This window comes from Ambystoma mexicanum, chromosome 11, assembly GCF_040938575.1.
Source record: "Ambystoma mexicanum isolate Mex_15411 chromosome 11, UKY_AmexF1_1, whole genome shotgun sequence".
Taxonomy (NCBI): domain Eukaryota; kingdom Metazoa; phylum Chordata; class Amphibia; order Caudata; family Ambystomatidae; genus Ambystoma; species Ambystoma mexicanum.
Window position 1 is genome coordinate 922,816,392 of NC_090934.1, and position 21,989 is coordinate 922,838,380.

Below are 21,989 nucleotides of genomic sequence, written 5' to 3' on the forward strand. Positions count from 1 at the left end.
CTTCTTTAGTTTAGTGGCGTTTCCCAGACAACGGAGTGGTGGGGCGCCTGCACAGTGTTACCTGGGTGGCATCCGAGGGGCACCGCTTTAAAGATTTACACAGTAGGGCGGGTGAGATCAGCCATGCCATCTCTCTAGTGCGACATCAAACCGATAGTCAGGACGGCAAGATTTCCCCCATCGTGAAAGTGAGAGAGGGGAGGCAGTGCGGGGTGACGCGCTCTTTTTACGATATCCCCCAGGCCCCTCTTTAACAATAATGACAGGTGTTTCAAAAGTGGTTCCTGCTAACCACCCGTTCCCTGTTTCGCAGCGCTGCTGGGAAGACGTGTCACTGGTGCCCACGGCAAGGGCTCTAACCGAATAGGCTGGGGCGCCGCAGGACGTATTCACACCGCAGCCCCTGTTCTGAAGGCGGCGCTCAAATCTCAGCAACAGGCACACGACTCGCCGAGCTACCGCACTGTTGGGTTATGGCCGCTGTACTCTTGCCTACTACTTTCCTTTCCTTGCCCCTTTAGAGTACAGTTTTTCATGGCAACATGTTTAACATTTTGCGAGAACATTGTAAATGAGGTAAAATAATGGCTCTGGTTGTAAAGAGCCACTCCAGATCCCAAAGAGCGCACGTAGCCCCATTTCTGGTGGATGTAGGTCATACTTTCCCGGTTTATTTTCTTTGCATTCTGGTCTTTGCAGTGTTCGCTTGCCACGTTATCAACCCACAACTACAAGGGTCAGAATGCCAAGAAATAAAACATGACCCGGCCAGGTGCTCACAGTTCACAAAGGGCAACTTGGGATCGCCGACATGCTCACAATACTGAATTTATATTTAACAAACGTGTGCATTCTGGGAGTTGTAGTGTATGTTTACCTCAGTAAAGCGAATGAGGAATTAAACAACTGAGAACACCGAGTTGACCCGGAATCTCCTGCTCACTGTCTGCAACACGTTTGGAAAATGCTTTATGCCCATATCACAGTGTACTTGCTCGCTGTAATCAGTCCGTTCCCAAAACATGAACCACCAAATGCGCATCACTCTATAGAACCTCAAACCCGGGCGTGCCGAAGGCGGCGCGCTGGGCTTTCCAGGTTCCCGAGAGTCACACGGGAGAGCTAGGCAGAGGCTGCAGATAAACGCATGTATTTCCAAACAAAATAATACTCAGTATCTCTCATTGGATGCAACAGAACAATGAACACCAGTAAAGGCGGCGGTCATAAACTTCCAGAGGTCCAGGCTGTCCCATGTCGCATGCAAGAAAGGGAGAGGTCAAAAGGGCAGCTTTGAAAACAGAATGTCAGACCGGAAGAGGGAGGGGGGGAGGGGCAGCACACACACTCTGTCATGTGCCACACTAATGCAGACGGCTGCTATTCTAAACTTTCAGGGTGTGTTTCAGAAGCTCATTAATTCATGGAGACAGAGCACGCGGTTCGTGTAGTGATGCCTCAGATCACACGCTGTGTTGCAGCGCAGCCCCTCCCACTGCCACCACACGAGGGGCCGTCAAACCAGCCCGGACGCTATTTTTGAGGGCCTCGGACAGAGTCACTTAGGGGTTCTGCAGTGGGCACTGCTGCTCAGCAAGCCGGCAGCCCAACCCACGCCAGCAAGCGGGACACAACCCAGGCAGCCTGCAGTATACAGGGAGCCTGTATTATGCAGGAAACCTGTATCATGCAGGGAGCCGGTATTATGCAGGGAGCCTGTATTATGCAGGGAGCCTGTATTATGCTGGGAGCCTGTATTATGCAGGTAGTCTGTATTAAGCAGGGAGCCTGTATTATGCAGGCAACCTGTATTATGCCGGGAACCTGTATCATGCAGGGAGCCAGTATTATGCAGGGAGCCTGTATTATGCAGGCAGCCTGTATTATGCTGGGAGCCGGTATTATGCAGGGAGCATGCATTATGCAGGCAGTCTGTATTAAGCAGGGAGCCTGTATTATGCAGGCAGCCTGTATTATGTTGGGAGCCTGTATCATGCAGGGAGCCAGAATTATGCAGGGAGACTGTATTATGCAGGGAGCATGCATTATGCAGGCATCCTGTATTATGCAGGGGGCCTGCATTATGCTGGAAGCAGGTATTATGCAGGGAGCCTGTATTATGCAGGGAGCCTGTATTATGCAGGCAGTCTGTATTAAGCAGGGAACCTGTATCATGCAGGGAGCCAGTATTATGCAGGGAACATGTATTATGCAGGCAGCCTGTATTATGCTGGGAGCCGGTATTATGCAGGGAGCCTGTATTATGCAGGCAGTCTGTATTAAGCAGGGAGCCTGTATTATGCAGGCAGCCTGTATTATGCTGGGAGCCTGTATTATGCAGGGAGCTTGTATTATGCTAAGAGCCGGTATTATGCTGGGAGCCGGTATTATGCAGGGAGCCTGTATTATGCTGGGAAGCTATATTATGCAGGGAGTTTGTATTATGCTAGGAGCCAGTATTATGCAGGGAGCCTGTATTATGCAGGCAGCCTGTATTATGCTGGGAGCCGGTATTATGCAGGGAGCATGCATTATGCAGGCAGTCTGTATTAAGCAGGGAGCCTGTATTATGCAGGCAGCCTGTATTATGTTGGGAGCCTGTATCATGCAGGGAGCCAGAATTATGCAGGGAGACTGTATTATGCAGGGAGCATGCATTATGCAGGCATCCTGTATTATGCAGGGAGCCTGCATTATGCTGGAAGCAGGTATTATGCAGGGAGCCTGTATTATGCAGGGAGCCTGTATTATGCAGGCAGTCTGTATTAAGCAGGGAACCTGTATCATGCAGGGAGCCAGTATTATGCAGGGAACATGTATTATGCAGGCAGCCTGTATTATGCTGGGAGCCGGTATTATGCAGGGAGCCTGTATTATGCAGGCAGTCTGTATTACGCAGGGAGCCTGTATTATGCAGACAGCCTGTATTATGCGGGGAGCCTGTATTATGCAGGAAGCTTGTATTATGCTAGGAGCCGGTATTATGCTGGGAGCCGGTATTGTGCAGGGAGCCTGTATTATGCTGGGAAGCTATATTATGCAGGGAGTTTGTATTATGCTAGGAGCCAGTATTATGCAGGGAGCCGGTATTATACTGGAAGCCTGCATTATACTGGGAGCCAGTATTATGCAGGGAGCCGGTAGTATGCAACGAGTCGGAACTTACAATGCAAGGAGCAGGGCCAGTAGCCAAAGACAGATCGGGGCTGCGGGGTGAGCTGCGCACGCCTGACATGGGACAACGTTGGACCTCTGCAGCAAGTAAAACAATAGAAAGAGGGTGACAGGAAAAGGATGGAAAGCAAAGCGGTACTCACCCAGAAGAGCAGGTTGAAGGTGAACATGAGGTACTTGATGCACTGCAGGCAGTTGCGCGCCATGCTGCACCGCTTCAGCTCTAGGAGAAAGATAAAGGACAGGTCCAGGTAAAACACCACGTACTTGTTGCCTTTGGGAGACGTGTACTTGGCCTTGGTGGCCTTGGGGCCGGGGTTGGTGTGGAAGCCGAAGAAAGAACTGCCCGTGGCGCCGTACATGCTACTGTAGCGCCGGAAGGCACCCGCCCCCTGGGGGAAAGAGAAGTCCTTGCTGTCCAGGGACGGGCTGCGGTGGTACGTGGACTCGTCGGTGCTGGAGCGGCGCATGGCGGCGCGCGGCGGGCTCACCGCCCCGGAGAGCCTTCACTCGCCCCCCTACTGCGCCCCACTCAGAGTCCCGAGCCTGAGCATTCCCGGGGAGCCGACCAGCACGGCTACGATTTAGATAGCCCCTTGGGTTAATGCGCCGGCTGCAGAGGCACGTGCAACCTACAGATCAACAGACTGCCATCCTTTCATGGTAGATGCAATGGAATGCCACATCTTACTGTGGTGCCTTGAAGCGGAACTGGAGCGCTACACACACCTCCAGGTATCGCTATATTCCCTCTGCCTGCTACTCTACGGGGTTCGTGAGGTGAGCCGGCATCCTACGCCAGCAGGGGTGTTATAGAAGAGCTTATCCCGTCGGGGGTGTTCCTCATTCTCCACTGCCCCCCAACAGGACGGAAGCTCCTGCCACCTGCTCCCTCTGAGCAAATCTCCTGGCTCCCTCGTGCTCCCTCATGGTTGGAGTAAGTGGGGCACCCCGAGTGCAGTGATGGAAGCCCCCGTAGCTCTTGCGGTCTCCGTTGCCTCGTCTCCCCTTTGGTCACAGGGCTCTCCTGTGGTCCATGCCCGCATCCGATGGGGAGCTGGTGCATGTCATTACTGCCTGCTCAGCACTCTCTCAGCTCCTGCTCCCCCTCCCCGCCCCCACATCCAATCACAAGCACCCTGCTGCAGCATCATCTCCCGCCCCCCCCCCCAGCCCCCACCGCTGCTGGCCCCGCGCTCTCTGCTCGTCTTCTCCGGAGCATGCGAAGCATCGCTAGGCAAGCACAGCCCCGGTGCTACCCAGGGATCGGGAGGAGCAGCGGAAGGGGCCGTGGAGGAGACTCGGCACCACTCCTAGACTGGTCCGGCTAGCAGCTCCCTCCATCTATAGATAACCCTATATGGCACGACCTGCGCCTGCCGCCCTGACCTCAGGATGGCACCGTGCGTGTGTCTGCTGTCAGGCGAGCGAGAAGACTGCAGAATCCCTAGACTGCCCTGCCTAGCAGCTCCCACTCACCCCCCACACCTGCGGCGCCTCCTCAGTATGGAGCCATGCATGTGTCTGCTCTCGGGCATAGGAGAAGACTGCAGAATCCCTAGACTGCCCTGCCTAGCAGCTCCCACTCACCCCCCACACCTGCTGCCCCCACCTCAGTGTGCAGCCATGCATGTGTCTGCACTCGGGCACAGGAGAAGACTGCAGAATCCCTAGACTGCCCTGCCTAGCAGCTCCCACTCACCCCCCACACCTGCTGCCCCCACCTCAGTGTGCAGCCATGCATGTGTCTGCACTCGGGCACAGGAGAAGAATGCAGAATCCCTAGACTGCCCTGCCTAGCAGCTCCCACTCACCTACCCGTAACCCCACACCTGCTGCCCCCACCTCAGTCTGCAGCCATGCATGTGTCTGCTCTTGGGCACAGGAAAAGACTGCAGAATCCCTAGACTGCCCTGCCTAGCAGCTCCCACTCACCCCCCACACCTGCTGCCCCCACCTCAGTGTGTAGCCATGCATGTGTCTGCACTCGGGCACAGGAGAAGACTGCAGAATCCCTAGACTGCCCTGCCAAGCATCTCCCACTCGCCCCCCACACCTGCGGCCCCCTCCTCAGTATGCAGCCATGCATGTGTCTGCTCTTGGGCACAGGAGAAGACTGCAGAATCCCTAGACTGCCCTGCCTAGCAGCTCCCACTCACCCCCCACACCTGCTGCCCCCACCTCAGTGTGCAGCCATGCATGTGTCTGCTCTTGGGCACAGGAGAAGACTGCAGAATCCTAGACTGCCCTGCCTGGCAGCTCCCACTCACATACCCGTAACCCCACACCTGCTGCCCCCACCTCAGTCTGCAGCCATGCATGTGTCTGCTCTTGGGCACAGGAGAAGACTGCAGAATCCCTAGACTGCCCTGCCTAGCAGCTCCCACTCACCCCCACACCTGCTGCCCCCACCTCAGTGTGCAGCCATGCATGTGTCTGCTCTTGGGCACAGGAGAAGACTGCAGAATCCCTAGACTGCCCTGCCTAGCATCTCCCACTCGCCCCCACACCTGCGGCCCCCACCTCAGTGTGCAGCCATGCATGTGTCTGCTCTTGGGCACAGGAGAAGACTGCAGAATCCCTAGACTGCCCTGCCTAGCAGCTCCCACTCACCCCCCACACCTGCGGCCCCACCTCAGTGTGCAGCCATGCATGTGTCTGCTCTTGGGCACAGGAGAAGACTGCAGAATCCCTTGACTGCCCTGCCTAGCAGCTCCCACTCACCCCCCACACCTGCTGCCCCCACCTCAGTGTGCAGCCATGCATGTGTCTGCTCTTGGGCACAGGAGAAGACTGCAGAATCCCTAGACTGCCCTGCCTAGCATCTCCCACTCGCCCCCACACCTGCGGCCCCTCCTCAGTGTGCAGCCATGCATGTGTCTGCACTCGGGCACAGGAGAAGACTGCAGAATCCCTAGACTGCCCTGCCTAGCATCTCCCACTCGCCCCCACACCTGCGGCCCCCTCCTCAGTATGCAGCCATGCATGTGTCTGCTCTTGGGCACAGGAAAAAACTGCAGAATCCCTAGACTGCCCTGCCTAGCAGCTCCCACGCACCCCCCACACCTGCGGCCCCCACCTCAGTGTGCAGCCATGCATGTGTCTGCACTCGGGCACAGGAGAAGACTGCAGAATCCCTAGACTGCCCTGCCTAGCAGCTCCCACTCGCCCCCCACACCTGCGACCCCCTCCTCAGTATGCAGCCATGCATGTGTCTGCTCTTGGGCACAGGAGAAGACTGCAGAATCCCTAGACTGCCCTGCCTAGCATCTCCCACTCGCCCCCCACACCTGCGGCCCCCACCTCAGTGTGCAGTCATGCATGTGTCTGCTCTTGGGCACAGGAGAAGACTGCAGAATCCCTAGACTGCCCTGCCAAGCATCTCCCACTCGCCCCCCACACCTGCGGCCCCCTCCTCAGTGTGCAGCCATGCATGTGTCTGCACTCGGGCACAGGAGAAGACTGCAGAATCCCTAGACTGCCCTGCCTAGCAGCTCCCACTCACCCCCCACACCTGCTGCCCCCACCTCAGTGTGCAGCCATGCATGTGTCTGCTCTTGGGCACAGGAGAAGACTGCAGAATCCCTAGACTGCCCTGCCTAGCAGCTCCCACTCACCCCCCACACCTGCAGCCCCCTCCTCAGTGTGCAGCCATGCATGTGTCTGCACTCGGGCACAGGAGAAGAATGCAGAATCCCTAGTCTGCCCTGCCTAGCAGCTCCCACTCACCTACCCGTAACCCCACACCTGCTGCCCCCACCTCAGTCTGCAGCCATGCATGTGTCTGCTCTTGGGCACCGGAGAAGACTGCAGAATCCCTAGACTGCCGTGCCCAGCAGCTCCCACTCACCTACCCATAACCCCACACCTGCTGCCCCCACCTCAGTGTGCAGCCATGCATGTGTCTGCACTCGGGCACAGGAGAAGACTGCAGAATCCCTAGACTGCCCTGCCTAGCATCTCCCACTCGCCCCCCACACCTGCGGCCCCCTCCTCAGTATGCAGCCATGCATGTGTCTGCTCTTGGGCACAGGAGAAGACTGCAGAATCCCTAGACTGCCCTGCCTAGCAGCTCCCACTCACCCCCACACCTGCTGCCCCCACCTCAGTGTGCAGCCATGCATGTGTCTGCACTCGGGCACAGGAGAAGACTGCAGAATCCCTAGACTGCCCTGCCTAGCAGCTCCCACTCACCCCCCACACCTGCTGCCCCCACCTCAGTGTGCAGCCATGCATGTGTCTGCACTCGGGCACAGGAGAAGAATGCAGAATCCCTAGACTGCCCTGCCTAGCAGCTCCCACTCACCTACCCGTAACCCCACACCTGCTGCCCCCACCTCAGTCTGCAGCCATGCATGTGTCTGCTCTTGGGCACAGGAAAAGACTGCAGAATCCCTAGACTGCCCTGCCTAGCAGCTCCCACTCACCCCCCACACCTGCTGCCCCCACCTCAGTGTGTAGCCATGCATGTGTCTGCACTCGGGCACAGGAGAAGACTGCAGAATCCCTAGACTGCCCTGCCAAGCATCTCCCACTCGCCCCCCACACCTGCGGCCCCCTCCTCAGTATGCAGCCATGCATGTGTCTGCTCTTGGGCACAGGAGAAGACTGCAGAATCCCTAGACTGCCCTGCCTAGCAGCTCCCACTCACCCCCCACACCTGCTGCCCCCACCTCAGTGTGCAGCCATGCATGTGTCTGCTCTTGGGCACAGGAGAAGACTGCAGAATCCCTAGACTGCCCTGCCTAGCAGCTCCCACTCACCTACCCGTAACCCCACACCTGCTGCCCCCACCTCAGTGTGCAGCCATGCATGTGTCTGCTCTTGGGCACAGGAGAAGACTGCAGAATCCCTAGACTGCCCTGCCTAGCAGCTCCCACTCGCCCCCCACACCTGCGGCCCCCTCCTCAGTATGCAGCCATGCATGTGTCTGCACTCGGGCACAGGAGAAGACTGCAGAATCCCTAGACTGCCCTGCCTAGCAGCTCCCACTCACCCCCCAAACCTGCTGCCCCCACCTCAGTGTGCAGCCATGCTTGTGTCTGCTCTTGGGCACAGGAGAAGACTGCAGAATCCCTAGACTACCCTGCCTAGCAGCTCCCACTCACCCCCACACCTGCGGCCCCCACCTCAGTGTGCAGCCATGCATGTGTCTGCTCTTGGGCACAGGAGAAGACTGCAGAATCCGTAGACTGCCCTGCCTAGCAGCTCCCACTCGCCCCCACACAAGCTGGCCCCACCTCAGTGTGCAGCCATGCATGTGTCTGCTCTTGGGCACAGGAGAAGACTGCAGAATCCCTAGGCTGCCCTGCCTAGCAGCTCCCACTCACCTACCCGTAACCCCACACCTGCTGCCCCCACCTCAGTATGCAGCCATGCATGTGTCTGCTCTTGGGCACAGGAGAAGACTGCAGAATCCCTAGACTGCCCTGCCTAGCAGCTCCCACTCGCCCCCCACACCTGCGGCCCCCTCCTCAGTATGCAGCCATGCATGTGTCTGCTCTTGGGCACAGGAGAAGACTGCAGAATCCCTAGATTGCCCTGCCTAGTAGCTCCCACTCGCCCCCACACCTGCGGCCCCCACCTCAGTGTGCAGCCATGCATGTGTCTGCTCTTGGGCACAGGAGAAGACTGCAGAATCCCTAGACTGCCCTGCCTAGCAGCTCCCACTCACCCCCCACACCTGCGGCCCCCTCCTCAGTGTGCAGCCATGCATGTGTCTGCACTCGGGCACAGGAGAAGACTGCAGAATCCCTAGACTGCCCTGCCTAGCAGCTCCCACTCACCTACCCGTAACCCCACACCTGCTGCCCCCACCTCAGTCTGCAGCCATGCATGTGTCTGCTCTTGGGCACAGGAGAAGACTGCAGAATCCCTAGACTGCCCTGCCCCCCACACCTGCTGCCCCCACCTCAGTGTGCAGCCATGCAAGTCTCTGCACTCGGGCACAGGAGAAGACTGCAGAATCCCTAGACTGCCCTGCCTAGCAGCTCCCACTCACCTACCCGTAACCCCACACCTGCTGCCCCCACCTCAGTCTGCAGCCATGCATGTGTCTGCTCTTGGGCACAGGAAAAGACTGCAGAATCCCTAGACTGCCCTGCCTAGCAGCTCCCACTCACCCCCCACACCTGCTGCCCCCACCTAGTGTGCAGCCATGCAAGTCTCTGCACTCGGGCACAGGAGAAGACTGCAGAATCCCTAGACTGCCCTGCCTAGCAGCTCCCACTCAACCCCCACACCTGCGGCCCCCACCTCAGTGTGCAGCCATGCATGTGTCTGCTCTTGGGCACAGGAGAAGACTGCAGAATCCCTAGACTGCCCTGCCTAGCAGCTCCCACTCACCCCCACACCTGCTGCCCCCACCTCAGTGTGCAGCCATGCAAGTCTCTGCACTCGGGCACAGGAAAAGACTGCAGAATCCCTAGACTGCCCTGCCTAGCATCTCCCACTCGCCCCCCACACCTGCAGCCCCCTCCTCAGTATGCAGCCATGCATGTGTCTGCTCTTGGGCACAGGAGAAGACTGCAGAATCCATAGACTGCCCTGCCAAGCATCTCCCACTCGCCCCCCACACCTGCGGCCCCCACCTCAGTGTGCAGCCATGCATGTGTCTGCTCTTGGGCACAGGAGAAGACTGCAGAATCCCTAGACTGCCCTGCCAAGCATCTCCCACTCGCCCCCCACACCTGCGGCCCCCTCCTCAGTGTGCAGCCATACATGTGTCTGCACTCGGGCACAGGAGAAGACTGCAGAATCCCTAGACTGCCCTGCCTAGCAGCTCCCACTCACCCCCCACACCTGCTGCCCCCACCTCAGTATGCAGCCATGCATGTGTCTGCTCTCGGCACAGGAGAAGACTGCAGAATCCCTAGACTGCCCTGCCTAGCAGCACCTGCTGGAGATATGTGTCTGCAAGCTGCAGGCCACTGTTTGCATCTAGGATGAGACAGCAAGCATTTCATCCTTCTGAGACTGATGAAAAGAGCACCATTCAGATGTCTCACACTCAGTTTTTGTGGAGGGGAAGCAGAAAACAGAGCTGCTAATGGACTTAAGTTTTGGGCATTGGAGGCTGGTGATTTTTTTCATTTTAGTGAAAACATATTTGCCACAAATAAGTGTGAGTGACCGAGCACAACGAGGGAGCCCAAACCAACCCAGGAGATTTGGGGGGCTTCTCCTCCCATTTGTTTCATAATGGGTTAAAATGATGCATAAAACAGCAGACTTTTGTGAGAAATTGGGTAAAAAGCCAAACAGTTTGCAATCAGTTTTGCAGGGTAAGGCATGAAAAAATCCAATAGAGGCCGGTCACCAACAGTGCACATGATGCCTTTTCCCAATATATGTTGGTATAAAAAAAATTGCGCTGGTTGTGCCCATATATTTTTATGCAGGCTGTACCTATGCATGCCAGTATTCCCTTACAGAACATACTCCTGTTTGCTTTGTGCATAATGCCAGTAATGATACTATAGAAAACATGGACAAGCTGGCCCTACCAATATATGCCTGTACCTGCACATCAGAAAATACTCCTGTTGATTTTAAAATGCAATGCCACAGTAAGAAAACATGTCCGACATATAATAACACTTATGTTTGCTTTATCATACATGTCCAGTAAAAATGCCATGCCACAGTAAGAAATGGCTAGACTGGCTGTACCAAATGCCATTCTAGTCATGTAACAATCATGGTTATTTTTTTTTTATCATAGATGCCCAGTAAAACGTGTCATGCCACAGAATGATGGGAGTATGTCTTTCGCTAAGAGGTGGTCAGGCTTTTAAGGCTTCCACACCACCAGAATGCCATTGTAAGCCTACATAGGTTGAAACCTTGCCCAAAGGGGAAAAAGGGGAGTGCTCACTCCCTCCTGCTTATTCAGTAGGCCTTAAACGGGCACATTCAATAGACAGGAAAGCTGGGAGGAACTATAGGCATTTTTAAATGAGGGCAGCTTTTGAAATGTGGCTACTCTGGGAGCAAGGCACTGGACCAGCCTTATTGGATGTGCTTGAGGTCTGCTAGGAACGTTATGGGGATTGCTAAAGTGGTACGGGAGGCATGACATATCTTGGTTTGAAACTAGGCTTTTCTGGGATTTCATCTACATAATCAATCCTTTTGTACCATTCTCGATCAGGGCTGCCCTTAGCTCGTCCTGTAAAAAGAGGACATCACTGGGACCTTTGGTTCAATAGAAGTATGGAGTTTGCTTACAAGCTTACATTAGCAGCTGTGCTCTGGGCATTATGACCCTTTGCCTGAACTGAGTGACGCTCATGTGAATTGTTAATTTATTTGGGTGTTTTGTGGCATGCTACCAGTCACCTTCTGTATGCTTCAAAGCACTTATTGGCATTGTACTGAGCACCATGACATTAGTGTGTAAAAACCTTACAGGCCCGACATAAAATAACACAACATGACATAACTCAACGTAAGTGGCTATTAGATTAAAATTGGCATTCTGTCCCAAAAGGCAAAATGAAAGGGGGCGGGTTGGAATAAATAAACACAAGCACTAAGGGTAAGATAAACTCCCTTTACAGCAAAACATGCAATTTGGTTACAAGCTTGCAATTGCAAAGGGAGAATTCAAATGGAAAACACAAACGTGGATTAGGGATGGGTATTGATGCAGCGAAGGAAGAAGAGAAAGCCCAAACAGAGGGGGTTTGGAGGGCGGAGATGGGGGGATAGAGGTGACTGAAAACACAAGGAAGCATTACATCAAAAGCACCATTTCAGACTGACATTTTCAGCAAAAATGCATTTGAGAACAAAACACATACCAGTTATACAATAATGTAAGCCAGCATAATAGCATTACAAGGATAGCATGCCCACACAGAAACACACACACAAACACACACACTCCCCCTTGTACATTGTGTGCCTTGTCTGCTGCTTCACTGACACATTGACACTCAACTTCCCGCCTCATTATGTGCAGACCCACTAAGCAGCCTAACCTACACACAAACCACTCTCTCAGTTGCTGTTTAATGGAACTTGAACCAGCGCATCCCTGTCTTGTGGGCAGCCCAGGCTTGCCTGTGGACAAAGATGCTTCACGTTCCCTAGAAACACACCTGCACCGAGAACCTGGCTACTTCCACACTGCAGGCCCCAACTCGACAGAAAAGCGAACTTGCATTGTCCCCACATTTCTACTAATCCGATCCAGCCCCCCCTTTGCGGGTCTCATTGCACCACTTGACCATGAACATGGCAGCAGAGTGCAGTTGAAAACCCAATCACGCAATCGTTTATTTCACTTCCCTGTTAGGATAGACCCATAGCTCACTAGTGACGTGCCACAAGCAATGAGCAATGCAAGGGGCTATTCAGCCTGTGGTGTGTGCTATGTAAACGATCAATAGTATGATTCTAAAACATGGAGTGAACACTGTAGTCTATTAAACCATGCACGCGGGAAACTATTTGTGTAGTCCACACTTAACAGAAACACTTCTCGGTGATGCCAATGTTTGCCTCCTAGGAAAATAAGACCCATCAAGGTGCAATGATTTGCCGAGGATCACAGATTGACCAAGTGCAAAAGCCTTCTGTCTGTGGACTCTTGTCCTTTTCAGGCTCCAGATTACACAAGGAATTTTTGGTTTTGCAGGCAGTGTTGTCTGCATAGCAGTTTGGCAAGAGCTATACTCAATCCAGCTTTGGCACCCGGGTGGCACGTCGCGTAGGACCTTAAATGGCGTAGGCAGATCAATCTACGGCTAATGCTTTGCTTTGTCCGACATTGGGCACAGACATGTCTCCTAGAGGGCATCCACTGTCCTGCTGACTACTCTGGTGCCCCCTGGGCGCAGCATCGGAGACCCACTGGCCCCCGGGTGCCAGTATCCCTGGAGAGAGCTCCTTTCTTGGAAGTGGGGGGTGGTTGCAGGGGAAAGACGCCTCTTCTGGGGCACCGGGCCCACTTGCCAGCACCTGGCCTGCCTCTGAAGCAGAACATCTCTTCTGTGAGAACATCCGTGGGCATATTCATTCTGCCCTTTGCTACTGGAAACACACACTGGGTCAGCAATCACAGTCGTCCTCACTGTGCCCCCCTTCTCTATTATGTGAATGGCCTGTTCTCAAAGCTGGGTACACACCATATAAGTACCCAATAGAAAAAGCTCTGCAAAGACTGTAGGTTCAGCTTTATGTAATGCCACTTGCGGGATCATGTGCACAGGGGCAACCTTCCAGGTGCTGGCAGTGCCAGGAATGGCACATGCAGATAATGCACTTCGGTTGTGTGCCAGGTGCACACCTATATTGCCCTGTATAGATGGCACATGCCCAGATAAAGCTTTATTCTGAGATACCCCCAAGTGATATGGCATGTCTTACTAAAAAAGAGATAGGTCCGGTGCGAGCTGGCATTTTACTATATTCTTCGAAATGCAAACCTAACTATATGCTTCCATGCTGTGCCCGGATAGTTCCGATTCTGCTGTTCTTTTATTTGCAGGATAGATCTCAAGCCTAATCACATCCCTTCATGCATCTGACTCGGAATTGCGCATGATAATCTCCCCATCGGTCCATCCAACCCACCAATGATCTAGCATCATCTAAACAAAAGAATCTATGAGGAGAGAACAGTGGCCCTCAACTGACGTAGCCGTGAGTGAGCTGAGAGAACATTCTGCTTGTACTCCAACTCCAGGCCTCGAGGCCCGGATCCATGCCAGATTTTCGGGATACTTCTAATGAATATGCATGACATACATTTGCATACAATAATTCTAAGTGTATGCACATTTTTCTCATGAATATTAATGAGGGATATCCGGAAAACCTGTCCGATTTCCGGCCTTGGAGGCCTGGAGCTGGACAGTATATGAATGGTCAATATTTTATTAAGAGCCACAATATAATCGATTAAAGCACGCACAATTGCATATTTTTGTCTAGTGCACACTTAAAGAAATCACTTGTAGTCGAGCCCAAGTTTGGCAGCCGAAAAAACAAGCACTGGCAAAGCTAACAGTGTTGGCCTTTGTGTCGGCGTGTGACAGGTGTTTGCCAGGCACTGTTGTAATGGTACTACCAGGCCAAACTATAGCAACAGCTGGAAAATGGTGTGATTACCTTGGCATATGGAAGCAGTGTCTAGCACACTCCTAATACGTCTATACAATCCAGAACTGTTGGTTTTGTCAACGCTTGTTTTTAACAGGATTTCAGGTGTGTTCATATATATGAAATGGCATATACCTTAAAACACACATGCCCAAAAAAGCTCAGTAAGCATATGGTTTTTGTTCTTTTAACGTCAATAAAACAATTACTATTATGGTGAGGAGTAATAATAACAATGGGGGCCTGCTGGGGACGGTTTATAACAGGAACACAATCTACCAGTAGAACCAGTAAACGGCTTTTCCTCCAATCTTATGAAGAAAGAAAGGCAGGCATTGCTCTCCTCAGCGATAGGCACGTGAGAGTGCAAACATTGAGAGTGCACTTATGATGAGATTTTGCCGGTAATTGGGTCAAATGACCTTTTTCAAAAAATGAAACCGAGAAAGATCGATTTAGAAAGACCGCTCTGTGACCGCACAGAGCGGTCTTTCTAAATGGAACGGTCGGCCCCTGCACCGCACACGAGTGCGCGCAGGGGCTGACGGGCAGAGCGAGACTGAGAGGATGAGCGGCGGGAGTCGGAGGTAAGTGTGTGTGTGCGCGCGAGTGTGACACAACGTGCGTGTATGCGGAGGGGGATGGGGGCGGCAGGGAGCAGAAAACGATAAAATGGCATAGAACAGATGTTGCACCTGGCAGCACTGCGTAGTAGCATAGCTTCGATTGCACTGTGAGACAATACTATTTTACATAAAACGTGTCTTCCGAATAAGCACATTTTGATGGCCAATCAAACTACTCATGTTGACAACGTTTCCCCAGTTTTTCCATCTAACACCACTCCTTTATTTAAATGACTTTGGGCCTCATTACACGGTAGGCGGTAAACCATGGTGCTATTAGCACCATGGTTGGCGCCGGTACTATACCGGTACCACAATGGAGGAAAGGGGAATTACCACCCCATTCCAAGGTTGGCGGGGCGGTAATCCCCCCTTTCTCCATGGCCCCTCCCCATTCCCATTTTTGCCCCATAGGGCATAATGGGAATGGGGAAGGAGCTAATTACGGTACTGCAAATTGTGGTACCATAATTAGCACCAAGGTCCCTTTGCGGGTCCCAACTTTAACGGCTGGTCTACACCAGCTGTTAAGGTCGGGTCCCGCAAAGGGACCTCGTAGTAAGGCGGTAAGGGTTAACGGTCACCGGTACCCTTACCGGTGACCGTTAACCCTTACCGCCTTCCGTGTAATGAGGCCCTTTGACTTTATAAAAAATAAGCAGAAACTGCTTTGCGTCCTTGGCATTGCCTCATTGTCATTTTGCTTTCTATCACAACACTCAAGTTTCATTTCCCCGCTATAAAAACAGGGCAGCAAGTAGCAGGTTTACAGGGGAATAGGGACCTGAGTGCTGAGACTGGCAGAGCATCCAACACTTGCCGAAACCTGTACAGTGGGGGGTGAAGCCCAAGTATTGCTCGTTGGACGCATGGCATGTTGGACCCCTCCATCCGCTCTGGCTTTACAATCAACAGCGTTTTAGTTTTGCAGGATGCCTCTAATGCAGAGTTCAATTGGCTGTACAGCAGGCACTGCCCTGTTGTTAGGTACTTGCCTGGTCCTACCCAATGGCTTGGCCTGAGATATGATATGATGGGTTATTTATAACACGCTTTATACTCAGAGGTTTCTAAGCGCGGAGGCGGGATCGAACCTGTGTTGCACAGTGTCGTCTTGCTTCAAAGGCGAGCACGTCGCCCCTGAGCTATCCTCCCAAGACAAGGGATGTCAAGCGGCAGCGGCATGTTCCCTCGCACAGGGTCAGCCATGAGTGGCTTAGCCTGTCTTCTTTCATTGCATTCTTTTGCTCGTACTTTGTGCTTACACCAAGTGCAGCCTCACTGATATAGGTTCCAGATTGCACATATGCAATAGAACCTGCACTTAATTGTCTGCTTAGCTCTGACGCCGGACACCTGAGCGGTCCCTAGGTCATGGCACAGAGCACAATTTAAAGCAAGGTTTTAAAACCAAGCTGTGAATTTCCTTGTAACTTCCGCGCCCTGATACATCCGGGTCTGGTGCACAATACCAATAAATAAACAAACAAACAAACAAGGTATGAGCGTTTTAACAATCCAGCATAAGAAATGGTGCCAATGACAAGTGTGAGTGGTACGATGTCTTAAGGCAGGTGTGGGCGCTGCACCCTGCACTTTGTCTCGCTCCGTTCTGGTACTTGTTAGTTTTGGCTATAACGTGGCGCTTCAGCACCACCTATAAGCTGAAACTGATGTATTGGAGTACAACTACGCACATATTAGGAAGGACACCATGCTTGCAGGTGTTGTTTGGTTATTTTTCCATACATTGACTGTACATGGCCATGCTAATCCCTATGGCCATTCTCACCCACTTCCTGCCACATCTTGCCCAAAATAAACCCTCCTGAGATCTCTTTGAGCTAACATTATCAAGCATTACAATCAAACTGTGCACTGAAAGTTTCTGCCAAAGTTTTTTCAAAGCAGTCTTCTGGGAGCTAACGCTTACATTGTTGCTGTAAATGCGCTACTGGTGTAATAAAAAAGTCCCAGCCAGGTCTGCCTTTAGCCACTTGATTTATAAGCAGCATGTGTGTCCTTCACTGAAGTCCTGTTAAAAAAAAAGCATAAGCAAAGCCAACAGTTTGGCTTTTGTGTAGGTATTAGATGGACATTTGCCAGGCACTGCCCTCATATGTCTAAGTACAATTTTCAAGCTGCTATCATTAATGGCCGGTTAATGTATGGCAAATACCTTTCCCACATCTACACAAAAGCCAAAACTAATGGCATGACCAATGCTTGTAGTTTTTCTTTTGCATTGCAGATGCAGGCCTGCAAGTTACACATGGAAAGAAAGTAGGCTGGGCTGTATGCACTATTTAAAAATGACCTGCACAACTATAGATGTCTGAAAACTATTCTAATGGCTGGTTTACCAAGAAAAACAATCTGACTCTATCATTGTTTCAGGTTGTCTTGTTATGATGCACGAAATCAATAAAATGTGTGATTTTGCTAAAGCGTAAGCATTACTTTGCTTGTCAAAATAAAAATCCAGACGTGTTGGCCATTTTTCAAAAAGCCCTAAAGATCAATTTTCTTGTACCAACCAATCAACTGCAAGCTGTGCTGGGGAATAGACTTCAACATTCACATGGTCCATCACTGCACTTAAAAGGGTCACTGAGGGCGAACGTGCCCACATGAGCCATTTCCCATTAATTGTTGCCTGCTGGGCAGTCGGTGACTGGCAAAAGTGCTGTAAATTACAGCTGGGAGAAAAACAGACAGAATGCAGCTCTAATGAGAGCACAGCAGAGAGCTTCAATGGGCGGAGCTCAGGCGTGACGGCTCTGGACCAAAGGCACACCATCAGAACAGAACGCAGCACCCTATTCACCCTACAACAGGGTACAGTTTTGGGTGTGGAACGCACCTTATGCACACTCTTAAAGCTGCACCCCTGGTCACATGTCCACCCCAGGGATCACTGGCTCAGGTACAGCTCAGTAGCCGTAGTCCGTCTCACATGTAGATCCAGCCTCACGTTCACTGCCGTCACAAGCAAGGTTTTGCCTGCCCCTTAAACATGCCAACTTTGGACCCACTTCTCCCAGCAAATTTCTGTCCTATCTCTCTTCTGCCCTTCTTAATGAATCCTTTGGAATCTTTGGCCTGTCCACTACTCAGTTCTTTTCTTGAGGAACCTTCTTTCTTTCATGCTTCACAGTCTGGTTTTCTTCCGGGTCGGGGGACTGAGAATGTGCTGGTCTCCATCATGGACGATCTGGCGCAGATACATGACAAAGGCGGCGTCTGCGCTCTTTTGCTGCTCGACATCTCTGCCGCATCGAGCATGTTGCCCTGCTTGATCGTCTGTCTGGGCCAGCCTACCTATCAGATACCGTACTGGCTGGGTTCTCTTCTTTCAGACCGTTATCACACTTTCTCTCTCTCCATTTCGCTCCCAGGCAGTGACCCTCACTTGTCGTGTTCGCCAAGGGTCCACCATCTCCCCTGTGCTGTTTAATGCCTATGTTCAACCTCTGACCAAACTGATCTTCTCCCACGGCTTTTATTGCTATTCCTATGCTGACAACACCCATATCCTGGTTCACCTTGACCTCGCTATACCAGAGTTGGCTGCCAGGTTCCGGATCTGTCTGGAGGCCATGGGGGGAATGGATGTTTAACAACTGGCTCAAGTTGAACAGTGACAAAACTGAGTTTCTGGTGGTGCTAAGGTTTCCTCTTCAATTTCTGTGGAACCACAAGTCAGTGCAGTGTGTCAGCAGAGCTATTTCCAGCTCAAACCCTTTCGTAGAGTTCTTCCATTAATTCCAGTGCAGCTCCATTCTTCTGTGATTTCTGCTCTTGTTACTTCCTCTATTGACTGTTGCAATTCTTTCTAGCACAACCTGGCTATCTTCGGCAATGCTTACAGGTTTTTCAGAACTCGGCAGTGCGTTTGGCCACCTCTATGCTCCGCTGTGCCCATAAAGGTTTTAAGGCGCATGGGGCACCTCGTTCTGGTGAATATTTTAATAACTACTTGATGGATTTACCCCAAAGCAGTCAGGGAAATTAAGTCAATGCTTTGTGCCCAAATTGCTTCTTATTTGGTCCAAATCTGCCAAGCAGTTTCCACTCTACAGCTGTTCAAAAACTGCACTTTTGTTCTATGGGCGAATGAGCAGGCGGAAAATGGTGTTTTGTTTTCTTAATACGTTTTTTTCTTCTGTAACATTTTGGGGAGCCCTTAAACTTCTTGTTTTAAAAAAATCATCCAAATCCATCCACAAAGTCAAACATTATGAGCAATGGAATTTTTGGGGAAAAATGGCTGCTTTTTCATTTCTGAAATTCTGCTCAGCCTCTCTGCTGCAAAGCACTATGGGAGATATAGCTATATTTTTGATTTTTGGTAGACGGGGCACCCCCCTTCTCCGGCAAATAAAAAAAAATACTGGATGCAATAACCCCAGACCCCTCCCGGAAATCGAGTCAACCCTTCGTGTCCATGTTGTTTCGTACCTGATCCAATTCCATCTAGCGGTTTTGGCTGTGCGCTTGAGGACCCAGTTTACTTTTTCTCTATGGGAAAATGAATGGGGACTATGCCGAAATAACTTTCTTATTAACCTTTTTATTTTGTAACAGATCTGTCCCAAAATGTTCACTCTTTGGGGGTAGGCAGAGAGGGTGCAGGGTGGGGGGGGGGGCTGGGGAAGCAGGCGCGCGAGTACAATTTTGTTTGCAACATTTCAGCCAAATACATCATACGAATCAAAAGTTATTAGAAATTCCCTTTTCGGGTTTCCCATGGAAGTCAATAATCAACTTAACTTTAGTAGTATGTACTATTTATGCTTTTATAAATCTAGAGGGATCCCTGTTGGGATCCCTAAAAATCCACTGTGGTGTCTGTGTTTTATGAGGCAGAAGGTAAGAACTCGGGGCGTAGCCCATCTCCTGTTAACAGCGATTGTATTGCAGGTGCTGTGTCCTTCCCTATACAGCTTGTCTGCCTGAGGGGGTGAGAGTGGTTGATTCTCTGGTGACTGTCCCAGGCCTGAGGCGAGGGAGGTGTACACCGTTACCCCTGAGAAGAGAGGCTACACACATGTTTCTGAATCCACTCTGCCTCTCTAATTAGCTATAAGTTTACTGGACTAGATGCTCTAGCGTGTCCTGTGATACTCTGCTACCCAGGAATAGACACAGCAGATTGCGGCCTGCCCCAGCAAGGAGACTCCACCCACACCCAGCAATACATGCTTCATGATACACTGAGCCTAAAAAAGAGGGTGACACAGCACAGCATTAAATGTCCAAGTATGGAGTCTGCTTAAAACAAAATGGTGGACACCCATGGTCTAGGAAGTCGCTGCTGGACACACCCCATATAGATGTACTAACAGGAGTGTGCATCCTAGAATTTGCTCTTTCTCAATCAGTATAGGTACCCGCCCCCAGGGCTATATCTTCCAGAATACACTTTACTGTATTGGATCCAATGAGGCACCCATTGGTAAGTGCTCAGAATTAATTCTTAAACTCAGAATAGCTGTGGTATCCACCGGCCAATTATATTCCAGAATCCGCCTTTGATTCTGCAGATGTTCTGGACTATAATGACCATTACTCCAAATGAGAATAGTGAATAGGCAGGGATCATGGGTGTCGTAGTCCAAAACATCTGGTGAGCTGAAGGTTGCAGACAATTGTTTATAGAGACAAAAAGAAGACAAATCCCCCCAAGCTGCAGCTCAAAACTGATGGGTATTTGTTTGTTTGTTTATTATTTGTATTGCGCACCAGACCCTGGGGTATCAGGGTGCAGAAGTTACAAGAAGGTACACAACTTAGGTTACAGAGATACATTACATAAGGCAAAGCAGATATGGACAAAAAAGACACAAAAGATAATTATAATTCTTTACAAAAGAGGCGCACAAGCGAGAAGTGCTATGTTACAACTTTTTAGCAGCAACATAAGGGCTGTGTCTAAGTGGTGAGGACGGTCAGGCCTTACTGATCTGTTGACTTGAACCAGTTAACGAGGTTAGATCTAAAGTTCTGGTATGATTGATCTTCTCGAGACAGGTGGCAGGGAGTTCCGTAGCTGGGCCACTTAGACGGGAAAGCTGCTGCCACCAACCTTATATAATTTGAATCTGGGAATGGAAAGGCAATTAGAGTTAGCTAGTCTAGAGGATCTGGTGGATGTCCGTCTGTGGAATCGCTCAGAGAGAGTTTGGATTCTCCTGATGATAGATTTATTAGAACCTATGTAAAGGTTGTTGCAATAATTCAACCTGGACAGAATGAGGGCTCTGGCCAGGATGATGCAGCTGTTGTTGGAAAGAAAGGGTTTGCCAGTTCTGATAAGTTTACAAGTGTAAGCGGTAGTAGAGGCCAGTGCATTCATTTGTTTGGAAAAGGAGAGAGTGGGTCGAGTCTAACATTTTTACCTCGTTGGCCACTTTGATGAGGTTACCATCAATTATAAAAGAGGAGTATTCATGGCCTAGTTTTATGAGGTTGGTGGGGGTGCTCAGGGTGATAAGCTCTGTTTTATCATCATTCAGGCATAGACTGTGTGTTGCCGTCCATGCCTGGATGATGAGGTAAACTCTATTCACCAAGGCCAAATCCTTGTCGTAATCCCCTGAAAGTGGGTGGAGAATCTGAGTATCATCTGCATAGTTGGTGTAGGTGATGCCAAGATGGTCCTGATCATCGAAAAGGGTCTTAGTGATTACGATGTACAAAGTGGTAGAGACGCATGGCCCCTGGGGCACATCTGAGGTGATGGGAATAGGGTCTGCAGCTGCTGACAGACAGAAGACCCTCATGGTCGTATCACTTAAGAATTACTCAATCCAGAATATAGCCTCATTGGAAAAATGAGCGGCAAAGTATAGATGGCTGCATAAGACCTTCTGATCCACAAGGTCAAATGCAGCTGAGAGGTCGAGGAGGAGAAGGGGGGCTGGTTTCCCGTTGTACCTTAGCTCATCGACTTGGGCCTTCAGGTCAATGAGGGCGGTTTCTGTTCCATGTTGTGGACTGAAACCTGATTGGCGTGCTCCTAAAAGGTGGTGTTATTTCTGAATTTGTAAGTAGGCGACTTTGTCTAATGTTTGTAAG

At 51.3% G+C, this 21,989-nt stretch overlaps 1 protein-coding gene across 5 annotated transcripts in view; it reads right to left on the bottom strand.

Annotated features, from left to right (window-relative positions):
• Positions 1-21,989, bottom strand: part of TSPAN4 (tetraspanin 4) — a 3,410,446-nt gene that overhangs the window by 987,442 nt on the left and 2,401,015 nt on the right. For 4 of the 5 annotated variants that reach the window (XM_069624016.1, XM_069624017.1, XM_069624014.1 and 1 more), the window contains one exon: positions 3,318-3,397. In XM_069624016.1, the coding sequence (XP_069480117.1) occupies positions 3,318-3,380 (63 nt within the window). In that variant the 5' untranslated portion in view covers positions 3,381-3,397. Of the gene's footprint in view, positions 1-3,317; positions 4,254-21,989 lie in introns of those variants that run through there. The other variant, XM_069624013.1, reaches the window with a different exon arrangement.